The 25738-nt window shown below is 40.0% G+C and overlaps 1 protein-coding gene across 4 annotated transcripts in view; it reads right to left on the bottom strand.

Annotated features, from left to right (window-relative positions):
- Positions 1–25738, bottom strand: part of RIPK1 (receptor interacting serine/threonine kinase 1) — a 1251693-nt gene that overhangs the window by 489321 nt on the left and 736634 nt on the right. For all 4 annotated transcript variants that reach the window (XM_044065340.1, XM_044065337.1, XM_044065339.1 and 1 more), the window contains exons 9-10: positions 12491–12581; positions 6046–6630 (exon numbers count right to left, since the gene is read on the bottom strand). In XM_044065340.1, the coding sequence (XP_043921275.1) occupies positions 6046–6630; positions 12491–12581 (676 nt within the window). The remainder of the gene's footprint in view (positions 1–6045; positions 6631–12490; positions 12582–25738) is intronic.

The following is a 25738-nucleotide window of genomic DNA, read 5'->3' as shown; positions in this document are numbered from 1 at the left end:
AGCAAGAGGTTCTCTGGTTCGATCCTCGGCTGGGGTACCTTCTGTGTGGAGTTTGCATGTCCTCCTTGTGGTTGCTTGGGTTTCCTCCGGGGGCTCCGGTTTCCTCCCATATCCCAAAGACATGCTGTAGGTGGATTGGACAGTCTAAATTGGCCCTAGGTATGAGTGGGTGCATGTGTGTGCCTTCTGTGCAAGGTTGGGCGCCGGGGGCTGGCAAATCGACACCATAAAACTCCACTGCCAATCATGAGCGGACAGGTAATCCGCTGTGGCGACCCCTAACCGGGAAAAGCCGAAAGAAGAAGAAACGTAGCTGATGTCTGTGAGGCATATTTAAGCTCTTAGAGTACCCACATATCTCTTTGGTGACACTGTACAGGCCATTCCTATTAGCTTGGCCTTGGTCAAACTACCATCTGGATTAATAGTAACATTACACAGTAAGATTGGACACCCTTTGCTAAGGGCCTTAAAGCAGATAATAAGGAGCTGGCTGGTGGCAGTGAAAACTACCCTACAGTCTTGGCAGAAGGAGGCATAGCTAGTAAACCTGTGCCAGCCTTTCACAGATGTGTGCGTATGTGCGTGCGTGTGCACGCGTATATATAAATCAAATCTCAAAAGTGTGTGTGTTTGTCAGGTACTTGGGCAGAGACACGAAGCACTGTTTGGACAGAGAGGGTGCTGGAGGTCTTAGCTTGGCCACTCAGCTGAGATCTCAATTTTACAGCTGTGCCAGTGGGGAGTCTTATTGGGGATCTGGAGAAAGAGGGAGAAACCAGCCCCAGACTGACTGTGATCTCTGTGCGCTCTTAAGGGAAATTGCACTTTACTGTGTGTGTACTTGTTATCCTCCCAGTGGGTATGTTCCCCACTGTTGCCAGTGAGGAAAAGAAAAGAAAAGAAAAAAGTCTAGAAATTCAGATACTGGCAGAGGACTGATGTTATCTGCCAATATTTTTGGTAAGAATATAAATGACCGTTTGCCTAAAAATATTTACATTTTTTTCAACTATAAGATGATGTGCTGAAAAAAGAACACAGCTGAAATTCTTCTGGCAGCATATGTCACCACACATTCCATGGGTGACTTTTCAGTTTCACCATTCTTTGGATTTACTCTTCCTAACTATGCCATATGGAACAACTCAGATAAGCACAATCATAATATATTTTTTGACTTCTTCCTCTAAATAGGGCAAATGCAACAACATTTTCCATACATAATGTTCTCTCAGTAACTTCGTACTAATGATTTATTTCTTGCTTGTAGTCACTTTTTCCAGAGTAAAATTTTATCCTTGGTCAGATTGTTACCACAGTGTTCACAGCTACAAAGGAAACACTTCATGATTTTGTCAATGTCAAATTAATCAAATTGTCACTGTTCAAGCACTATGAAAAGTATAAAATAAAGACACTTTTCTAAACGGACAAATTATTTTTTTTGCTAGTCTCTGGGCTACTGAAATGTTTTTTAAAAAAAAAAACCCTTTTACTTGGGTACACCAATTCTATATCCAGTCTGATAACATTTTAATATGCTTAGTCCCTGTTATAAGAAATCTGATCAAGGAATGAAATAACACATGAGTTATCAGAAGTTTTGCCTCAAATGTGAGAAAAACTGGCACTCAAGATAATGGTAATAATCTAAATGAACAAAATGTCTTATAATCTGGAAGGTTTACAAATTACCAATTAAATCATATAGGAAAAGAACTATTTGTTATGGACTGGGATTACTGCATATGTTTTAGTTTTCAGTCGGGGACTGCATAAGTTTTAGTTGTCAACCAGAGACTCGTAGGGTTCATAAACTAGATCATCCAGAAAAGCTTTTTTTTTTCATTTATAATGTTAATCAGACAATAAACAGCTGTTTCTATCAAGCTAGACTAATAAATTAGAATAAACTTCTCTTGATAATTAGATGTGTTTTTCAACACTATTTTCTGAACAATACAATTTAATCACAGTATCTGATGCAAACTACACAACATCGCCTTCATGGGGTGTACAGCTTCTGACTTTTTAACACTGTAATCACACTGAGAATGTTGTCGAGAAGTAACAGTTATACCATTTTCTGTCTCTGTCTCACCAAGAAGGCTTACTCTGGCTGCATGCTGTGACAATATATATGGAGAAGAAAGATATCTGCTCTGTGTCTGCTCACTTGATACAGAACAAATGTAATGCGGTTAAGTCTCCCTGGAGTCTATGACCTCTCTGCACACCAAGAACCCTTCCAAAACCATAGTTGTCAAATGGCTCCTGAACATTAACCAGCCTAAGTAACAGCCTCTTTATTCTCATGAGCCTGACACCTCCTCTATCTTAACCTACAGTCCCGTGGCACCACTGTCACAACAGTTTATGTTTCCTCCTACAAGTCAAAAGTTTCACCTAAGGATTTCAGTTTTCTGAATAGAACTCCTAGTACTTCTAGTTCCATGCATCACTAACACCTACAATCCATAGTCTTGACAGCTATTCAAGTGACAACAGTTGGCTTAGCTGGATCTGTTTATAATATGTGCATCTTCTGATTCCATTCTCACAAGGTACTATCTAAATGCCCAACATACTGGTTCAGCGGAGACAAAGATCTGTGGCTTCCCTCTCCTTTACCATCGCTAATCATGACGCTTCTACGCTTGACTGTTGTAAAAGTTTCCACTGGACCACTATGACAAACTTAGCAGGAGCAACTCTACAAACTGTACTTGTGGAAAAAAAACATATGAGACGTGCTCTCCGTTAAAAGTGTATGGCAAATGAACACTGCTGGCTTGCGATTTGACCAAACAACTTTTGCAGCCCTAGGTGCTACACTTGTTCATTACATAACTAAAGAGAAGAGAGTCTATTTCTGGGTCTGCCTTAGTGGCTACAGTGCTCTAAAGCAGTCAGTTAGACTTATTTTATTTTTAGGGCCTATTGTTTTCCTCTACTGCACCAAGGAGGAGTGCTGCAGAGGATCTAAATTTGGCTGCTTTTAGACAAAATAACCTATTCCATGATTACAGCTCAGAATTCGCAAGTTACTGAGGGTGCCAAAAGCAGCATGAGTAGCTGACAGTCGCAGTGGCACAGGGAAAGGAAGCTCTGACTACTATCCAAACAACCTGAGTTTTAAAAGTAGCCTGGGCACTGGAAGAGGTGAGTGGGGATGGGTGGCAGTAGGTGGCCGATGCCAGCTCATCCGTCTTGGGGAAGGGAGGCAGTCTGGACCACTGCAATGCCACCACCACCTACTAGAGAGACAGAGAGAAAGAGAAGCACTGTATAGGATGAGGATATCTGCTTGGCAATGTTAAGCTACATTCATGTGGTAGCTTTCATGAAGCATGTGTGGGAATGTGCACACCCACAGGGGAAAGCTCTGCAGCTCTTGCAATTCTGGGAGTGCATGTTAGCTGCCAGGAGTTAGGGGCAAAATAAGATGGCTGCTTGGATAACAGCCTACCACAACTGGCTCTACCACACAAGCTAATAAATAAACAAACTGACTGTGGTAGAACTGACAGCTGGAATGTAGTGGGCATAATAAAAAAACAAAGAAAAAACAGCAGCAATAAATAAAATTATGGCAAAAGATACGCAGTAGGTGCCAAAAGAATTTGATGGCAGTGCAACCACGTCAGCAAGTTAGAAGTACTGACTGCTCACAAATTTAATAAATTAAGTCAGGTGGCAGTTATTTCCTCTCTAAAAACATGGGGCTATAACCATAATCATGGACAAAAATGCAAAAAGATGCAAGCTTTAGCATTACACCAAACATACTTTCAAACAATTTAAATATGCCACTGCTGTAATATTGGGAGTGGGGGGTTGCCATTAGCCTTTTGTTACTCAGGCACACTGGTGTGTATGTCAGAATAAAAAATTAAATAAAATCTAAAACCAGTACATGATATGACTGTGACCCTTCAATGTGGGTGTGCATGTGTGTGTGGAAGGGGGGATTATAGTTTCCGGTGCCTCTAACCCAGTGAATTGTATGCATGTATGCATTCATTTACTTCTGTTAACTGGGTTAGACTCATTAGGCTGGCCATAGGTGATATTTATGTAGATGGGTGGAATTTTGGCTAGGACTCATGGGAAATTCTCCTGCTCTATTTGTTGACAAGTGTCATGGGAATTTTAACATCCACATAAGTTGTCATCAACTCAGATGGGAATGCTGGGAATGTTCCTTCAAAGGATATTAGCTTACATAAAAGTGTTATGGAATCTCAAATCTGACAGACAGATGTTAATCCAAAGAAGACTGCTACCAATAAGACTGGAAGGAAGAAAATGGCAACCATAACAAGCAGCAATCTTTTATAACGTTGTGCCACAATCCTGGTATTCTGAGATACTGTAAAAACTAGTTCTCCGGTTCAATAATCAGCTGGGGTGCCTTCATGCAAAGTCTGCATGTCCTCCCTGCAGTCGCGTGGGTTTCCTCCAGGTGCTCTGGTTTCCTCCCACATTCCAAAGACATGCAGTAGGTGGACTGGACACTCTAAATTGCCCATACGTGTGAGGTATGAATGAACTACTGTGGCAAGGTTAGCCACCTGGCGGTGTAAACTTTGGCTTAAGATGATTGTCACTGTTGAAGTGACACCCCAATCCATGTGCAAAATGCGAGAAAAGGGTTGAGGATGGATGGATGGATGGAGTACAAGGCCTGCAAATCCATAAATATTTGTGTGTGTGTGTGTGTGTGTGTGTGTATGATCTAGGACACTTGCTCGAAAAAGCAAGTGTCTGAATCCATATATACCGATCACAGTTTAATGAAAGCGCTTTAATCGAAAAAGCGCTTCCGATAAACTGTGAAAAAAAAACACACTAATTAAATGTTTTTGCAGGGGAGCTGTGCTCCCCACACCCCGCCTGCTTAAATATTCTCACTCCAAGATTGCACTACAGTGGAGTAAAGGAATATTCCCTTACTCGCACCGCAGTGCGACCGGCACACCACTCACACATACCCGAAATTGTTGCTTCGATGAACAGCAATTTTGAGTATGTGTGAGCACGAATTCGACTTTCGGTGAAAGTTAAATTTGCACAAGTGTCCAGGTTCCATACACATATATATCCATTTATAAATTTACACACACATATATATTTATATATATATATATATATATATATATATATATATTTTTTTTTTAATACATTTATATATATATATATATATATGTGTGTGTGTGTGTATATATATACACACACACGCATATATTGTATGTGTGTGTGTGTGTGTATATATATATATATATATATATATATATATATATATATATATATATGTACATAGTCTGACATCATAATTGCCTATTACCTATCCCAGAATGGGAAAAAGGCTATCTTTCTACATGGTGACAAAGTTATAATTAACATTTTAAATTTAAATCCTGAGCCAACCCAACTTTAGCCCACTCTAATACCAGGAAAGCAAAAAAAAAAAAAAAACAGTGTTACGAGTACTTTGACCACATATATATCAGTGTGGATTATGTCTGCAGATTTTCACTGCACATATAAGAAACGGAGGCTAGGAATCCTTTGTGGGGTGATTACAATAATTATTTATCGACCAGAAAGGCATCTGTTACTCTGTTAAGCCACTGTTAACAGAATGATTCCTAAAATGGAAAAGGGTTTATATATATTTTTTTCATTCAATAATACTTCTTCTTAATTCTGATGTCACACTGCTGAACACATTTAAGTTTTTGATGTTGCAGACTTAAGTTTTACGTGAGTAGAAAAAGGCAAGCACATCCTAACAGCTGTTCTGCTAGTCCTATTTATTTACTTATTTTAAGTAATGTTCTCAACCCTTTGATATTTCCAAACATTTTAATTTTAACTGATTTTGCTTTGGCTGGGACCTGTAGACCTGGAGACATTTATTTTTTAATTTTAAAATACATACAATAAGTTTACTACTGATAAAGCACTTTCTCCCCTCCCCAGTATAAACAGAATTGGTATACTTCCATGCCATTAGAAAATAAATAGAAAGACACTTACTTGGCTCAGCTGGATAAGTTTGCAGAAAAAAGGGCTGGACTCCACATGACTCAGGCACTGGGGTTTTAGTGAAAGGATCTAAAAGCTGAGATCTATAAATATCTGCATCTTCAGGACAAAAAGAATTTTCAAGCTTTAAACTTGGAGTCTCTTTACCCGGCTGCAGACTTGGTTTTGCAAAGTGATTCTTCTCAAAACCCTGTTTTGGAGGTATAGTTTTGTCACTGGTTGGGCTTGTCCTAGCAGCACTCCTACCATACTGTCCCACATCTGCTAATGGCATGGACACATCTGCAGCTTTGTTGTAAGGTGTTCCTGAAGAAGACACCTTGACAAATGAATCACTGCAAACCCTCCTCTCTCTTTCCTGTGCGATCTTTTCAGTCATGCTTACTGAGACCTGGTGGTTTTGTTTATCCATGCGGCTACCAAACGTGTGATAATTATACTCCAGCTGTAATTTTTTTTGCAGGTTTTCTTCTTCATTTTCTGCAGGTTCATTAAGAGGGCAAGGGGCAAACAGGCATTCATTCATTTCGTTGTCTGGTCTCAGGCCATCTGAGCTATGTAAGGAACCTGGTTTATCTGCAGAAATGTCAAAAAAATAAAGCTGGTATTTGCACTACAAAAAAAACATCCTAGAGTGAGCCAACACTTGGTATTCAGTGTAGCAAATTAATATTAACTTATCATACTGACTACAGAAACAATAGATAAGTCACATGGCTCTCATTTTCAATCAAAAGAAAAAAGTTAGGGCTGTATTATGGAAAAAATCCAGAAAACTACAACCTGGAGAAAGTATAACCTTCAGTTAAGGCAAGGCAAAAAAAAAAAAAAAAAAGATAGCAAAGATACCACCATGAAATGAATATCTTCAAAAAGAATTTCAACATAGTTGTAGATTTCACACATGCACACACCTTCCCACAAAAAAATAATAACCACCGCAAATGCATATCTACAGTCCAGAGATGTTCCTCCACCAGGAAAGCACACACACAGAGAACACAACAGCCAGAAGCAGCTGCAACCCTCCTTTCAGAGCAGTAGCATAAAATGTATGTTTGGGAACTTATGGCAGCGGATATATTAACCTTTTGACAGTGATTTGTAGCATTGTTAAGAGCATGCATGAGCCAACTGTTGCCCTCTTCCACACATAAAACACTACAAGGTTTCAAATTAACTGAATTTCTCATTTACACTTTTGGTAAGCAGTTAAGTCAACCAATTCAATGTAAAACCTTTTCAACCATAGCCTGGGTCAAGTTGGCAAAATGATTTAATGCAAAACCTTTTCAACCATGGTCTGGGCCAACGCAGCAAGGCCAAATCCAATATATTTAAAGAGCACACATTTTGAAGGATAGGTTTAACAGAGTACCTGGAGAAAAAAACATGGAAATAGAGGCAGCATGCAAACACCACACAGACAGTAACCAAATGAAAACAATGAACTCTTGGTTCTAACAACAATGGGACACAAACCTTAGTCACTGAGACAACAGACCAATGAAAAATGCATTCCTCAATCAAACTTCCTGCTTGTTTCAAACATTCCCCCCAACATAGCTGTTGTTAGTTACTTTACATTTCTTCACAATTTTTTAATTTACATAGGGTACCTAGAACTTATTAAAACATAACATATTAGATCGTCTATACATATTCTTCAGTAACTTATACTGCGATTTTTTTGACATCTTTATTAAACACATTTTTAAAAATGTGGCATTTTCATGCAATATACATATATGTGCACTTTTTAACAATTGTCATTCACTCAAGCATTACATTAATTGCTCTATTCCTGCCTTCTCCTAAATTTCATTCCTCCTTCTAAATATTATTCTATATGTATTGTTCCCAAAAATTATATTTCTATGCAATGTGCTCCTTTCCCTTTACTAAAGATTCCACCTTCAGGTCATTTACCTCCTTTACAATATTTACCACTTCAGTTACAGTTGGTTTAGAGTTTGATTTCCTTTTCTAGTAACTGCTTTTTTGGCAGCCAATATCCATAAGGCCTTACTATGTTTAGGCATTTCAAATCCTTGTGTGGTCAGTACTCGTAACTCTTGGAGTCCTGGAAATCTTGAAGGATAGCAGGAATACTCATTTCCAGTATGCCAATATGTAGTAAGACTTCTAGTGACATCTGGATACCCTGAGCTGTTAGCTCAGTGTAATGCCACTCCCACTTCAGAAATGACACTTCTGTGGAGACTGCTGTGGAGGAAGGAGAAAGATGGAAGAGACTGCCTAAATACAGATTTTTGGCATCTGTCCACCGTGACAAATGTCATCTGCACGTCTGAGATACAAGAATCTTGTGCTCATTTGAGTCCACACTCTGACCAGTGGTTCTAAAGGTTACACTAGAGAACTGTCATATAAACACTGAGCAAGGGATTACGGGAATGTCTGCCAGTATAAGAATCAGCTCCTTTAGACAATGATAAGCACTTGCAGAGGATTGCAGAAGTATGAGTACTTCAGACTTAAGTGTTTGAGCACAGTCTGTGGGTAGTTATGCTCTGTATAAGTGCATGTGCAGGCTGCAGCCTAAAAAAAAAAAAGAATAGAAAATAGGGGGCTGAAACTGAGAATTGGCTTCAAAGTTATCCTAAGTATATGGAATAAACTAACGAGGCTCCTGCACTGACACTAAATGTGCTACGGAAGGTTACCAAGTAGGGTGTCATTCACATATGGGAACACACTGGCTCTCTGCAGATGCAAGGGTTCCACAACAGTGGATGTGCCTCTGTGAACAACCTGGGAAGCTAAAATAAGACTGAGTGGAAACATTCGGAATTGATAGTGACTGGGTGCAAATCTGCAGTGCAGATACCTCCTAGATTCTTTTTCAGTCAATTTTTATGTGGACATAGACATTCTGGAGGACCGAAAGCACTTCCAATCTCCTTCTGCAATGGAAGGAATGATTATTTACACTAGCACCACACATAAGGTGTCTTTTTGAATTAATTTAAGTCACTTATGTATAAGAGGTGGCCTGAGGTAGTCTTTTTTATGGTTTAAGAAATGGTCAGGAGTAGTAGTGTATCCTTACTGATTTAGTTTCCTAAGAGTCTAAAGGCTTCTATTTCTGTCACTTTTATCCGATGAGGAGTAAAAATATTGCGGGGGGGGGGGGGGTGAGAGGAAATTATGTAACTTATGCCTATTACTGTTCTCACTCATCTTTCCATGGTGAAATTTGTCTGCATTACTGGAGGAAGGGACATAAAACACCTGTGTCCAGAAAGCATAACTTGGGCAAGTTCTCAGGGCTGCTGCTGTCCTCCAACAAGAAGACCATGCCTGACCAAGTTCTGCTGAGAACTCTAGGCTGCTAGAACCTCTCTGAAAACTGAATCAGTTGCTTGAAGCTTTTCCACAGTGTTTAGTTTGTTGTTCTTGCCCACACTGAAACCACATATACTGCAGGCACTAACTTTTGAAAAATAATCTATTTGCGATGAACTGTTCTGTGTTCTTGAGAAGGATCTCTGGAATGAAAAACTTCTTCTCTACTGCTGTAAAAGTTTTATGCTCCTGCTCAATCTTCTCCACATCTGCCTTAATCTTGGGGTGATATATCCTGTGAACCTTGAAAAGAAGCATTCATAAATATTGATTCAGTGTCTTCATTGAAATTAGTTAACCACAGCAATACAGTAATGACAGATGTCATAGCTCCATCAGAACCTCCCCTGTATTAAAACCACTCTCACTGTAAGATTCTTCACGAGAAAGACAGCTGCAGACTGGGACTTTAACTTCTCTTTGAAAGGCCAACTTGGCAATTAATCCATCATTTTCAGCATTATGACAGACTTCATCAGAAATGTTCTTTATAAGGTCCAAGTTATTAAATAACCTCAGTGAAAAGGCTAAGTATGTGTAAATGTACTTTCTTAAGCAATCAATGGCCCAGAACTTCTTGTCTGGAGCATGTACTGCAGACCTTGCAGTCTAGGACTCTTCTTTTGAGATGCTACAGAAACCAAAGTGTCAGGTTTAGCAGTATTTGACCAGAAATTGCAGTCCCTAGGAAGGCACTGCACTCTACCCTCTTTCGTGGGAATTAGGTTCAGTGTTCCACGCTGTTTCATGGGAATTAAGGTCAATGTATCAGAAGATGCCCAAGCAGATTTAGCAGCTATTCTGACTATATCAGAAATACAAGGAACTGCACACAAAGTTTGCTGGAAAGATCTAAAGACTTTTGGTAGTGTCTGCTGTGTGAGGATGCAGGATTAGAAGGCGAACTCCTGCCTTCCCATTCTCTCCAGGACTTCAGTGGGCTTGTGATCATTGGGAGGAAGGGTACAGGGAAATCTATGTCCTCCTCTTCATTGTTCATATGAGCAGATTAAGATCTCACTGATGAATCAGTACATTTCACCTTGCACCTGGCCATTTTTATGCACCACAGGAGAAGGTAACTTCAAAGAAGAAGAGCACATTCTTGGAGATGAAAAAGATGAAGCAAAGTGCTGCAGAACCTGGGCCCTATTGTCCTGTGGGGAGAGTTGTGGGGCCAGCTGATCAGTGAAAAGTACCAATATACAAATTGGCACAGATGTAGAATGGGTGAAGGGGAATGCCAACTCACAAAAATTACATCAGCTTTGTACAGAAGCCAGAGATGAATGTGTCATCAGACCTGGATGTCCACCCCCCCCAAGATACAGCCTAAGCTGTTAGAGTCTGCATGTCCTTCTTACATTCAAAAGACTTTTTTCCAGGTATGCTGGTTTCCTCCCACATTCCAAAGACATATAGTAGGCAGATTAGCAAGATTAAAGTAAATTGGTCATGTTTGGAAGCAAGTTTAAAGTAACAAATCTTTGAAGTTGAATGTAACCTCCTAACCATATACAAAACCAAATTATGCAGTTGTCAGTGATATTGTTTTTGTGTATTAATTTGTTGATAAGGACAGCCCCTGGATTTTTTTCTCAGAAATGGAAATACCTGCCATGACATCATGAAAGACAAAACCCACAATGCTTCACTTCCTAAATTACTGTATTTTCAAGATAAATTAAGTTTTTTACTTCCTATAAAGTCAATCTGTCAACTAGTTCTTGTAGGTGAACACCTCACACTGAAAATTAACAGTGATTATGTAGTAGTCAAAGCAAAATATAAATAAGTTATGTCCAACTCCAAATAGGTATGTTGTTTCTGATTAACGCATGACTGTAAAGTATTATGGGTAATCACTACTCAGTACCTAACAAGAAATAATTTGTGGGTGGCATTATAGAAAAAAACATGAAACTAAAAATTAGCCAACACACTATTAAGTTCAGTTTTTGTAAAATCATTTGCAACTATGAGAGGAATATAATGGGAAATGAAAGTAGATGCAAAACAAAGATGTTTCTGAAAGTGACTAATGCACTTTAAATTGTCCGTCCATGTGTGTGTGTGTGTGTGTGTGTGTGTGTGTGTGTGACTTCTCTCTTTCACACTTTCTGATGTGTTTTCACCGATTCATACAGTAGTGTATATGGGAATAAATGTAATAAAAGAGAGTTTGGATTGCTCATGAGTCTTTCACATGGACTTGATCTTACTAAAACCTAGTCAGACCAAATACCACAGATGTGGCTATAGCAGGATGAAGAGGCAACTGCCCAGATGCAATCAGCAGATGCTAAATGGGTGGCAGTACCATAGCGGCATTCAGAAAATAATGCCAATGTTGCATTTGTAGTCAGGGTTGAAGATCTTCAGTGCTCAGTTATGTTCAGACTGTAGCAAGCTACTTGTTACATCTGTAGGAAGCAGCCTGATACAGTTTCTAAACATGAACCTTTTTTTTTTTTTTTAAGTTGAAGGGAACAGCAGAATGGGGAGCTGCACAAGTGCTACAATACCTAGCTATGACTCTGCTATATGCACTTCTCCACTTTGAACTTATTATATGTACTTACTTATTTGTTTGTTGTTTACTTGCCCTCTGCTCGCTTAAGAAGTCATTTAAGAAAACCTCTCAGACAAAATAAAGGAAACGCTTTACTGAAAATAGTGCTAAGTAGTAAGAATGGCTAGTCTCAAGGGACAGTAAATCTCAAGGAAAATGTGAACTAGTGGTGCAGAAAGCAAACACAAGGGCGTTAGGCAAAACCTACACTACAACAGATATACAACACATCAATGACACAACAAACCAGTTCAGAAACTACACAAGCACAGATTGGCCTAAAGGTCTCTGTGTAGATATTTTGGTGTTTAGCATCAAAGCAGAATGCAAAATACTCTCCCAAAAGTGAAAGAAATATTCAGTTTGAAAAGTCACAAGACTGATCCCAAATGTACAAAGGCATCTAGTACTTGTGTAGTTAGAACACCATAAGCAAATAAACTGAAATATTATTTTCACAGAATCACTTCACATTAAACAAGCAAAAACGGTCACCTGTGTGGAGAGGGTCTGGATCTTCTGCAACACAATCTAACTGAAGAGACTGCATCCTTTTCACAAAGTCCTTCGGAGCTGGAGACACAGTCTGCGTTCAAATAAGTTTCAGACTAAATTAGTCAAAAGTCACAATCTCTTTTTCTAAAAGCAGAGATGACATTTTAGTATACTTTTCCATCAGAATATACCCTTAATTCTTGCATAGTTATTCAGTCTTTACTCTAGTGATTTCAATTCTATTCACTAGTTCCGTTCTTTGATACAGTGAACAAAAAGCCCCAAAATACATAAAAGTGGCAGAAATCAGTTAATGCATGTAGCAGGGATGCAATACAGGGAAAAAAAATTGCAAATCTTCATGCTAAACAAATGGCATTCTTGCGATACGGTTAGCTTAAAATAATATGTTTCAGTTAAACAAACAGCCACATAGCCATGCAATTAGCCATGCCAAGTGAAAATCAACAGGTCTAAATTCCAGTGAAGAGCATAAACAGAAATCCACAGTAGATCACTGTATATTAACAAGGCTTATACATAATGCCCTGAGCATATATGTTCTTGGAGTCTCCAACTTGACCTATCAGCAACAAGCCTGACACCTTCAGCTAACAGGAGAGCTGCAAATGAATCACAGGAAATGACTGGACTTAAAAGGGCAAAAGTAAGTCACTCTGATACAGCACTACGCCCAATTCATGAGGAAGGCAGAGATCAGCGCTTGTCACATCTACATGCCGCTGGACCATCAAATCTGGCTTTTCTACTGTAAACCACATTATCACATCTTTTCATTTTTGTAAAGGGACTAAGAAGTATGCAATAAAGCATAACATTTTTTCATTTAAGCAATCTCAAAGTCAGCAATTCTTTACAACTCTATGCTTTTCCAGTTAATTTCACTAAGGCAATGTACTGTAAAACATTAAACTGATGCTTCCTTGAGTGTTCAAAACTACCCTGCCATCTAATAGTATACAGTGCATTTAAACTCCTGAGCAGAATATTTTTAATGGGGGTAAAACATTTAAACTTTCCCGAACAATACATGTGCACAGCTGTTTTCAACTTTGTATGTCTTTAGATTTCTGTCTATATTCAAACTCACAATTTTTTTTTTTAAATAACCAGATTTCTCAACTGTCTTGTATGATTATTATGGGCAGTGGGCTATCATGATAAGAACAGGCCCCATTAATACCATCTACTATGGTAAGAATGGTTTTCATCATTATTACCAATTGTGTAAGACTGAGGATCATTCACCAGAGAAAATCATTCTGTTGATCAAAACTCATCACAACTGCAAAATAACCTTTGCTCCAATAGCATGCATCAAAGCAAAATGCTTTTTAGAGGGAGGCAAGCCCCTCTATACCTCCCACATCCCTGAACATCCATATACCAACTCTCCAGTCAACACCAACATTGGGAAAGGGAAAAATTCTCCAAACCAGTACGGAAAAGTCTTCAGCAACCACTGTTTTTCATCCAGTATGATTAAGCAATTGATTTCTGACAGGCAGGTAATCAAGAAAACATAGGGTGACATCCATGATGTATTAGGAGTATAATTAAATTATGCAAACTATTCTGGAAAGGATCTGATAAAGAAATAATGTTTTGCTAAATAATGTCTCCCACTGCCTACAGTTAACATGAACAGTTTGATCTGATCTCATGTCTGAACAGGGATCAATTTTGTTTTTTCTCCTAATTTCAGTTATACAAACTGCTCTTTATGAAAAATGTATTCCCTATGTTGACCTTTCAGATCAGCATACTTCCTCATTTCCAGTTTTTATTCCAAGCCTTCTTTCCTTACACATTCAGATGCAACCAGTGTCTCACTTAATGATGGAATTTTATTTATAAAATCATAATTAAAAACATCAAGCTGGCTGGACCTGGTGTAAGATGTGCAGGTCACATATCAGTATGCTAGTTAATTATCGTATCCCAGAAACAAGCTTCACATTGGCTCTTACTACTTTTCCAGTGCGGGCCAGAAACATTTTAACCAGTCATTGTATCTCTTTTACTGATGCTGGCTGTCTTATTCTCACTGGGTGCTTTCTCATATCTATTGGGCACCTCTTTTGAGTTAGTATTGGCTTATTTTTTTGCTTACAATAAATCAAATAAGCTACTTACCTGAAAACACATCTGCTTCTTATCCAGCTTTTGTGATTCTGTCATCAGGACAGCACATATTTTTGTTTATACAGCAATAAAATAGATGCCTTTAATTTTAGTACACATTTTAACTACTAAATGATGCTTTTCTGCTCACATACATGCAGCCAGTTAAAATCACTAGTTCTCGTCTCCAAAATGAGAGAAATCACATAGCAGGGTGAGGACTACACTTGCAGGGGAAGTGATGAGTTGCTCTGTGAAAATCAAATGCAAGAAGGCAGTGATCATTTAGTGAAGACTTCACTTCTGATCTGCCATGTCACAAAATCACCCCCCTGCCATGTCACAAAATCACCCCCCCCCCAAGACTAAATAAGATTATGGGGTTGGAGTCTCGCAGGACTTGGGCATGGAGAAGTACAACATGTTGAGTAGTTAACCACACACACACCAGTTTTCATTCAAAGTATGCTAATGCTGAACAGTGGAGCTGCAAGTCTCATTACAAAAGGAGAATGAAGCTTGCAATGCTGAAACTTAGGACTCGTACACTGGTGACTGCTACCAATGTACAACTCTGAAGCAACAAAGCACTCCACTGAAGTCAATGAGCTGTTTCAGCAAAGCAACAGTTCTACCTGTATGACGGACTTGGTAATGCTAGCAGTATATGGTGGGAAGCCAAACTGCTCTGGTAGCAAGTTCCACGTGTATGTGGAGTTGTTCTGCTTCTGTGCGGGAGTCATGGGGGGATCAGAGAACCACATGAATGTTTGGTCATGCCATATCTGAGTTATCCCTGAAATTAAGTCAGTATGGCTTACGTGTCTTTAAGAAGATGTTAAGTCTCTATGCAACAGCATAGCCTGGAGCTCAGAATTTTCTTCTGGATGACCAACAATCAAAAGGAAAGCTTTTTTTTTTTTTTTTTTTTCAGCATACAGACTTGCAGGATATAAAGAAGACAGGTTCAATAGATGGAAGTGAAAGTCTCCTAATAACAGAGTTTACATTTCATGGGGAAGCTGGACTTTTAAATGACAGATTTTGTGTGGAAGACTCCTAGAAGAACTGCTTACATCAAAATTTCTGGCACTCCTTCACTCACTCTGGTGGTGAGAACTCATAAAACAGTCACAGTACATAATCAAAGCCAATTTTTCCATGAAATACAAAAGAGATGAGACAACAAATCTGAATTATACCTTCAGGGCTTGTATAATAGGGAACCAAGTCATCTAAATCCACCAAAGGGAAAACAACTTGAGTCTGAGGGGTTGTATCATTAGGAATGACAGAAAAGCAGCAATGGTGTAAAAGTAAAGCATCTTTTATTTATGTTGTATATCCTTCCCAAGGATAAAAGTACTTCTCATGACGACTGTTATCCTCTCAGACTTGTCCCACAAGCAGATAACCGATATGTAACCTCTTCTGTAAAAGGAGGCTCCAACTCTTTCTCTGAATGAATGAATGAATGAATAAAACGAAATTTGAGCAAACACGCTCTAAAATGTGAATTCTGCATCCTGCCCTTGAACATAAATTTGTGGATAATCACACAAAGATCACTGATCTAAAGGTATGTCAGAGGATAAGGGAGGAGAACCTTAAGACTACATTGGTCCTTATGGTCAATATACTACCTCTCCCTACAGGAGCTGCATTAAATTTCATGGGGAAAGTCACAAGCTAAGCAGTTTCATAAACAAACTAATTAAGCCTCAATGAGACATCATTATTTATATCACAAACAACATCCAACCTAGCTTGCTAAAAAAGGAAAACAAATATCAACTATCCTGTAGTTAAACTACAAGAAGAACATGAACCAAGAAAAGTACAGTTTTGTACCTACCATAAATGTAGATGTTCGAAGATCCACATTGCTGCAGTCCTTACATATGGGTAGTCCGCTGTCCTCGGTCGGCCCGAATACCAAAGTATTAGGCTGACGTCGGTCAAGGCGCTTAAAACTGACATCAGGACGTCAGGGTACAAAAGCGCATGACCGACGTCATTTCCTCAGTCTTTTCTTGCCCCAGATGTCAGAAGGCCCTAACAAGACAGGCCAAAGCCAAAAACCAGCAAAACCCAACCAACCAACCACCCGTGCACTAACCATATTTACAATATGTACAACACAAACCACACCACCACCTTCAACAACAGAGGGGAAGGAGGGAGGGTTGGACTGCAGCAATGTGGATCTTGAACATCTACATTTATGGTAGGTACAAAACTGTACTATGTTCTTCATCTCACATTGCTGCAGTCCTTACATATGGGTAGAATCCCAAAGCAGAGGTAAGGGAGGATGGCAAAACTATAAAGCATTAGGAGCTGCCAACATGCCTTGTAAAATTGCAGTTGCAAATCCAGCCCTAGATTTAGAGTAAAGTGGAAGGTGGTAATACTTAGAGAAAGTATGCACTGAACTCCAAGTAGCTGCTTCCAAAATATCTTTAGTAGCCACCCCCCTTAAAAAGCTGTAGAAGTGGCAGTAGCCCTAGTGGAATGAGGCCTAATCCCAGCTGGAATCTCCTTACCATGATGGGAATAACAGAAAGCAATACAAAAACCAATCCACTCAGAAATAGTTTGTTTTGAAACAGGTCTGCCCTGAGAACCCAAAGCAAAAGAAACAAACAACTGCTGAGACTGCCTGAACCCTTTAGTTCTGCTCAAATAATATCGCAACTGTCTGTGTATATCCAAAGTGTGCAAAATCTTTTCCCCTTTATTTTGGGGGTTTGCATAAAAAGTAGGCAAATGAATAGTTTGGTTTAAAGCCACACTAGAAACCACTTTAGGCATAAAAGAAGGGTTAGTACGCAAAGACACCCTATCCTTGTGGAAAATTAAGAAAGGCTCAACTGCCATAAGGGCCTGTAATTCAGAAACCCTTCTCGCAGAGGTAATGGCCAAAAAAAAGCAGTCTTCCAAGATAAATATTTCAACTCTGCCGATGCTGCAGGCTCAAAAGGTTGTAGAGTGAGTTTCTCCAACACAAAATTGAGATCCCAAGCAGGAGTAGGAGCTCACGTGGGGTCTTATATTCTTTGCCCCTCTAAGGAATTGCTTAAACAAAGGCTGAGAAAATAATGGTGGGTCACAGTCATAGTGAGCAGAGATTGCTGCAGCATGAACCTTTATAGAGGAGAAGGACAAACCTTTGTCCAATAACTCAGTAAGGTATTGAAGCGCCACACTTAAATTAGGTTTAGAAACATCAAAGTCCTTTGCTGTACTCCAAAATAAAAATCTCCTCCATTTATCTGCGTAAACTTTCCTTGTACTAGGCCTTCTGGCCTCCAAAATAACATTCAAAACTTGTTGTGGAAGCTGAGACCCTCCAGGGTTTAAACCAGAATATGCCAGGCTGTCAGATGAAGAGAATGAAGTTTGACATTGAGTAAATGACCATTCTCCTGAGACAGCAGGTGAGCACTTCAAGGCAAAGGCCATGGAGGCTCCTGTACCAGACTTCTCAGTAATGGGTACCAGTGCTGTCGAGGCCAATCTGGAGCTATTAAAATCATGTTTGGCTTGTCCTGTCTGACCTTCAGCAGTACCTTTGGGAGGAGAGGCAGAGGTGGAAAGGCATACACGTGAAGATTGCTCCAATTGAATGAGAGAGCATCCACTTTCCAAGCTGAGGGATGAAACCTTTTTGTGCAAAACTTTGGCAGCAGGTAATTTAGTGGAGAAGCGAACAGATCTATGTCTGGAGTTCCCCATAACACTGTCAACCTCTGGAATACATGAGGATCCAATTTCCAATCGTGGGGATCCATAATTTGTCTGCTCAACACATCTGCTAAGGAGTTCTGTGCTCCTGGCAGAAACCTTGCCTGAAGATTTAGCTGTAAACTGAGAGCAGTCTCCCACAAAATCATTGCTTGTCTGCATAGAGGATAAGAATGCGTTCCCACTTGCTTGTTGATGTACCACATGACAGTTGTGTTGTCTGTTTGAATCAACACCTGCCCTGGAAGAAGTAAATCCTTGAAAGCTATCAATGCAAATTGGACTGCTAACATCTCCTTCAAGTTGATATGTAGATGTTGAAGTCTGGCAGGCCACATGTCTTGTATCCATTTTCCATTTAGATGAGCTCCCCAAGCTTTGTCTGAGGCATCTGTCGTTAAAATCTGACTCGCCTCTGGCCGGGTCACAGAGAGTCCCTTGTTTAGGTGACATTCCTGAGCCCACCACAAAAATTCCTTTTGAATGCAAGGTATTATTTGAATGACAGCGTCCAAATCTTGGCAGTGCTGTGTCCATACATTCTTGAGATACCATTGTAGCTTCCTCATATGCAGTTTGGCATTGGGAAGTACCAGAATACAAGATGCCATGAACCCCAAGGCTTGAAGGACTGTCCTTGCAGTCAGCCTGGACTGATGAGACAACTGGTGGAAGTAAAGGGAAAGATTCTTTTGTTTGTCCGGGGTCAAAAAGGCCATCTGGGATGCTGTATTCAGTCTCACACCCAGAAAGCACATGTCCTGAGAGGGTACTAGACTGGACTTTATTTCGTTCACAGAATACCCCAGGCATCTTAACACTGCCATCACATACTGTAAATGATGAAGAAGTTCGTCCTTTTCTTGGGCCAGTATCAGGCAATCGTCCAAATAAGGATAGATCTGTATTCCTCTTAGCCTGAAGAAAGCTACCACTGGAGCCAGAACCTTCGCGAACACTCTGGGCACAGTAGATAAGCCAAAGGGCAATGCAGAGAACTGATAATGTGAAGTCCCAGCCCGAAAACGCAGATACTTCCTGCAACTGGGCCTGATAGGAACATGAAGGTAAGCCTCTTTGAGATCCAGAGTCACCATCCAGTGATCTTTGCCCAGCAGAGGTAAAAGCTGTTGTAACGTTAACATTTTGAACTTGGGAATGTCCAGATATGTGTTGAGGATGGATAAATCCAAAATTGGTCTCCACGTGTTTCCTTTCTTTGGCACTAGAAACAGGCGAGAATAAAATCCTAGGCCCACTTCTGGCAGAGGCACCGTTTGTATGGCCCCTATTTGAAGTAGTAGAGAAATTTGTTTGCGAGCCTCTAGTCTTTGCTGAGGAGGAACGTCCGGCATGCCTTTGAAAGGAGGCAAGGTATGGAAATAAAACTTGTAACCCTGGTGTATGATATCCAATACCCATTTGTCTTGGGTAATCAACATCCAATTTTCCTTGAAGAGTGCTAACCTTCCTCCCAAAGGTGCTGCCAGGCAAGAAGGATCTGGCAGCTGAAAAGTAGGTCATTGGGCCTGTTTACGAAAGGACTGGCCCCTGCCCTCACCGAAGATTGTGCAGGTGAACTCCCTGTTCTAGGCCTGAAAGAACTCTGAGCTGTGCCCCTACCACGCCTAGATCTACCCCTAGACTGAGAATCATAAGAAGGATACGTCCACCCCTTAGCAGGCCAATTCCTACTAAACTTCGGAGGCTGAACTTGCAAAAAATCTTTAACAGCCTGCATAGACTTAGCCTTGTCTTCCATTTTCTTCAAGACTGATTCCACAGGTGAACCAAACAACACATCAGACTGCAAAGGAGCATCCAAAATCCTTGTCTTAACATGGTCAGATAAATTCTGATCCTTTAACCAGGCGTGCCTGCGAAGAACTGAGCCAGTGGCAGCCACCCTACACGAGGCCTGCACAGCATCAAAACCACACTGTAATGAATGCTTACCCACTTGTTCAGAGACATGCACCAAATCTTGCAACTCTTTACACTCAATGCCTTCCGCCAGAGCATCCACCTTAGACTTCAATTGAGAAAGAAGAAAGTTTTGATATTTCAACATATGAAACTGGCAATTCAAAGCCCTCATAGCTAAGGTAGAAGATGTATAGACCTTCTTTCCCCATCTATCCAAAGCTCTGGCTTCTTTATCTAGAGGAACCGGATTTTTACAACAGAGGCCTTGACACCCTTAGGTCCCTGACTAATAGTTTCTGGGTCCGCCCTAGGACTCTTATAAAGATATTTATGAGCCTCAGGCACCCTGTAATACCTATCCGGTTTAACAGGAGCAGGAGGCAGAGAATCAGGATTAAGTGAAGCCTCTGCAAACACATCTTCCACAACATCCAGAACAGGGGTATAGCCAAGGGCCTATGCTGGGGTAACAGCAAAAACTCCCTAAGCCTTTTCCTAGAATCAGAGAAGTCCTGACCTTCCCACTTAAAATGTTCCCTCATAGAATGAAGTGTCTCTGAAAAGAAAAATCCTCTGGAGGAGAAGCAGAAGGAGTGGAATCATCTGCATCAGAATCAGAATAAGGAGAATACTCCTGCAAGTCTTCAGCTGAAGACTCTGAAATATCCAAGCCTGCTCAAAACTTCCCAACTCTGGCTCCACCCTAGGCCTCTTATCAGGAGGGGGCATAGAACCTCTAATCAGAGTAATTAAATCTTCTGCCATTTTAAGCATGTGCTTCTTAGGCACAGACCCTGCTGAACTAGGAGTGACACCAACAGAAGCTGAAACTGGCCTGCCTCTGGGAGAAGCCTTGGAAACAGAAGGAGAAGGCCTAACCACCCTAGGAAGGGAGGGGAGTACAGTAACTTGGGAAGCCCCTTCAGCCTGACCTGCCTCCTGAGAGACCACCTCCTGCAAAATCAAAGTCTCCCCCTGAGACTCCAGAGAAGTCTCCGTCGGAACCACCGGTTCCACTGAAGCCTCTAAAGAACCGGCGTCCAGAACGGACGACTCATCTTGCCTGGGTTTAACTGCTTTGTCTTTGCGCTTCTTCGCAGAAGCGGGCGCCGGAGAATCCGACGGCATATTATAATTGCACCGCTTCCCAAAGACCAGCCTAGCACAATCCAACCTTCGCTTAATAGTGCGTTTATTGAACCTAGCACAAAAGCGACACCCAACAATGTCGTGCTCAGGCCCCAAACAAGGAATACACAAAGAATGATAATCCCTATGCGGTATCTGTTTCCCACAAGAAATACAGTTATTCACTTTTTCTGACATCCGTAAAACACTGAGGCAAGAAAAAACCAAAATAATCCCCAACGGGGTACTTAGCCAACTTGGATTCGGTCTGAAACTCCGAACTCGAAAAATTTCAGAACGCCGAACGGCACTTGCAACGCTGCTTCTGCATCGGACCATGCGGCAAAAAAGACTGAGGAAATGACGTCGGTCATGCGCTTTTGTACCCTGACGTCCTGATGTCAGTTTTAAGCGCCTTGACCGACGTCAGCCTAATACTTTGGTATTCGGGCTGACCGAGGACAGCGGACTACCCATATGTAAGGACTGCAGCAATGTGAGATGAAGAACATCTTAAAACCACTAAAATAAAATACACATTAAAACAAAAGCAGTATACATCAAGTTGCATAGGATAATCTAGTGGGAACAGAACCTTTCCACCTATTCAATAAGATCCATGATATATGTTACAGCAGCTTTAAACCCTATGGAAATTTCTCCAAATGTGCTAACATCTGATGAGCAACCATAGTAGATATGTTCAAAATTTTCATAATCTTGCATTCTGCATCAGCTTTTCCTGGCACAGTCTCAATAAACAATTACATGTAGTTTCATACTCATTTGAATTTCAACAGCTTCTAGGACACTCTCCCTCCAAATTGTGTGTGTATAACTTGGACCTTCAGCATCACTCCTCAAACCATCAACTGGCTTTCAGGCTACCTCTCTGGATGTTCTCTATTTGCCAGACGTAATCTCACAGGGGAAACAGGTGCTGACTTTGTACGAACATGGGTGAAATCATCCTATGAACCTAAATAGGCCCTTATTAATTAATGGACATAGTGGCTTTCATAATTCTAGGAATAGAGAAGGAGTATCAATTTATTCACCCTCATTTATTACTTAAGGGGATTGGTACTGCACTATTGTGTATTAAGATCGTACAAAATAGTTCACCTAGTTAGGTTCATTTACTGAAAAATGTTGACATCATAGCTGGATATCTAAATAAATCAAGCATTAATTGCAAAAACTTTGTGACATTGTTGTCTTACATAGTGCATGTGGCTGAATTGAAATTGTCAGTAAACCATCAAGGAATACAACAGTATTCATGATTTGAATTGTGTGAAGGAGAAAATCAGGATCTCTTCTTTCTCCATTTTAACTGAACTTTGTGATTCAGAGCATTTTTCTTTAAATTGCGTAGTTAATGGCAACCTAAAAAATAAGAAAGCTATAACAGAAAGAGAATATAAAGCTTATCCTAGAGATGACTTTCATTCTATAAATAATAACTTGAGAGGATAGAAATTGGAAGATAACATTAGACAACTAGATATTGCAGATTCCTGGAAAGTTTTTGTATATCATAAATAGAAACGTGGATAGGTAAACACAAGATTTATACTTAAAAGAAAGGAAATTGGTTTGATATGGTGGGCAAGACAGTTAGACAAACTGAAAAATCGGAAGAGTATACTATGGAGAAAATACAAGTCCCATCCAAATGAGTGTAATTCAAATAAATATACGAGCAAAGTGGAATTTAGAAAACCTCTAAGGAAAGTGCACTATAGGTATAAGAAAGATCTTGCAGTACATACCACAGATAACAAGAAGGCATTTTCAAGCACATAAGACAGTATAAGAAACAAGGTTGAAATACAGTTGAAAATGACTGTTTAGTAACAGAGAATAGTAGTGCATTACTTAATTTGTTTAGAGACAAATTTGCAAGCAATCACCCATTATTTACTACCTGCAATGATATATGTCCTGTAACTACCTTACAAGCTGACTAATGGTTTGGCTACATAGAAATGTTCTGCTGTTTGGAAGCTGGCTGGTTGTCTTATCATTGGCAGGAATAGTAGACATCCAGTTATAGGGTTTGGAAGCTGGCTGGCTGTTTTATCACTGGCAGGAATAGTAGACATCCAGTTATACTATTAACAATAGTTACCAAAAAGTATCTGTTCAGTGCTTCCAGTCCTGCTGAAGTTGTAGTTATTACCCCAATGCCTTTTTTTCTCACTGATAAGGTAGTTACAGGACATATGTCATTGCAGGTATTAAATAATGGGTGATTGCTTGCAAATTTGTCTCTAAACAAATTAAGTAATGCACTACTATTCTCTGTTACTAAACAGTTATTTTCAACTGTATTTCAACCTTGTTTCTTATACTGTCTTATGTGCTTGAAAATGCCTTCTTGTTATCTGTGGTATGTACTGCAAGATCTTTCTTATACCTATAGTGCACTTTCCTTAGAGGTTTTCTAAATTCCACTTTGCTCGTATATTTATTTGAATTACACTCATTTGGATGGGACTTGTATTTTCTCCATAGTATACTCTTCCGATTTTTCAGTTTGTCTAACTGTCTTGCCCACCATATCAAACCAATTTCCTTTCTTTTAAGTATAAATCTTGTGTTTACCTATCCACGTTTCTATTTATGATATACAAAAACTTTCCAGGAATCTGCAATATCTAGTTGTCTAATGTTAACTTCCAATTTCTATCCTCTCAAGTTATTATTTATAGAATGAAAGTCATCTCTAGGATAAGCTTTATATTCTCTTTCTGTTATAGCTTTCTTATTTTTTAGATTGCCATTAACTACGCAATTTAAAGAAAAATGCTCTGAATCACAAAGTTCAGTTAAAATGGAGAAAGAAGAGATCCTGATTTTCTCCTTCACACAATTCAAATCATGAATGCTGTTGTATTCCTTGATGGTTTACTGACAATTTCAATTCAGCCACATGCACTATGTAAGACAACAATGTCACAAAGTTTTTGCAATTAATGCTTGATTTATTTAGATATCCAGCTATGATGTCAACATTTTTCAGTAAATGAACCTAACTAGGTGAACTATTTTGTACGATCTTAATACACAGTAGTGCAGTACCAATCCCCTTAAGTAATAAATGAGGGTGAATAAATTGATACTCCTTCTCTATTCCTAGAATTATGAAAGCCACTATGTCCATTAATTAATAAGGGCCTATTTAGGTTCATAAGATGATTTCACCCATGTTCGTACAAAGTCAGCACCTGTTTCCCCCTGTCCAGCAGGGACACAGGTGGGATCCCAGGGGTGTATTTTCTGTTTCCCATCCAGGTTCCTCTTAAAGAGGGCTAGTGATGTACTCATCTGACATGGAGCGGGGGAGTCTATTCCACACATGGGGGAGTCTTTGGGACACAAATCTATCCAACAACAAGTTCTATTAATGTCACAGACCAGGTTGAGGCCCTGCGTGCGGGGCTGCACAAGTGGAGTTTGACTTACGGATATGCAGCAACTCCATCAAGGCTGGGTCTAGATGGCCTTGTATGCCAGACACAGGTCACCTCTTAAGCAGCTTGTATGAGACTGAGTAGAGGGACAAGGCTTATAGCCTATCTGTATAGTATACAGGAACCTCTGTGGTCTTTCCAGCTTCTGCATTTGCTTGGCAATGTACATGCAGAAGTGGGCATTGTACTCGAAAATGGGTCTGATAAGGGAGGAGTACAGGGATGTTATGACCGCCTTGTTCCTGAATGAAATACCCTTACTTATCAGGTGGGCCATGTAGAAAGCCTTCTGTACAACAGAGGCAACATGGTGGTCAAAAGTAATTTTGCTATCAACCTGGGTGCCCAAGTCTCCCATGACTGACTGCATGCTTAGCATATTGTTATTAACGTGATAATTAGTGGGGGTGCCATTTTCCATAAACGGGATAATGATGCATTTCTTGGCATTCAGTTTGAGGCTATGCTTCTGGCACCAGTCATTAGTTTGGGTAAGGCCCTCTTGGAGGATGTTCACACCACTAGGGGAATTTAAGACAGCACCCAGCTTGCAGTCATCTGTAAACCTAGTCAGCCACAGACCACTGGTTTTGGCTTGCACCTCAGAAAAGTATATCCCAAACAGTAGAAGCCATAAGATTGATCCTTAGGGTACAACACTCATTACAGCTCTACTACTACAGGTGGATATCAGTGAGCCAGTCAGCTACCCATCTGATAACATATGGGTTGATGCCTAGCTGGGAGAGTTTATTTATTACGCCCAAGTGGGGAATAGTGTCCAAGGCTTTTGCTAGGGCAAGGTAGACAGTGTGCATAGTCT

This window comes from Protopterus annectens, chromosome 3.part0, assembly GCF_019279795.1.
Source record: "Protopterus annectens isolate FY-2018-M chromosome 3.part0, PAN1.0, whole genome shotgun sequence".
NCBI classification, from domain to species: domain Eukaryota; kingdom Metazoa; phylum Chordata; order Ceratodontiformes; family Protopteridae; genus Protopterus; species Protopterus annectens.
This window is presented reverse-complemented; position numbering and strand designations above follow the sequence as displayed.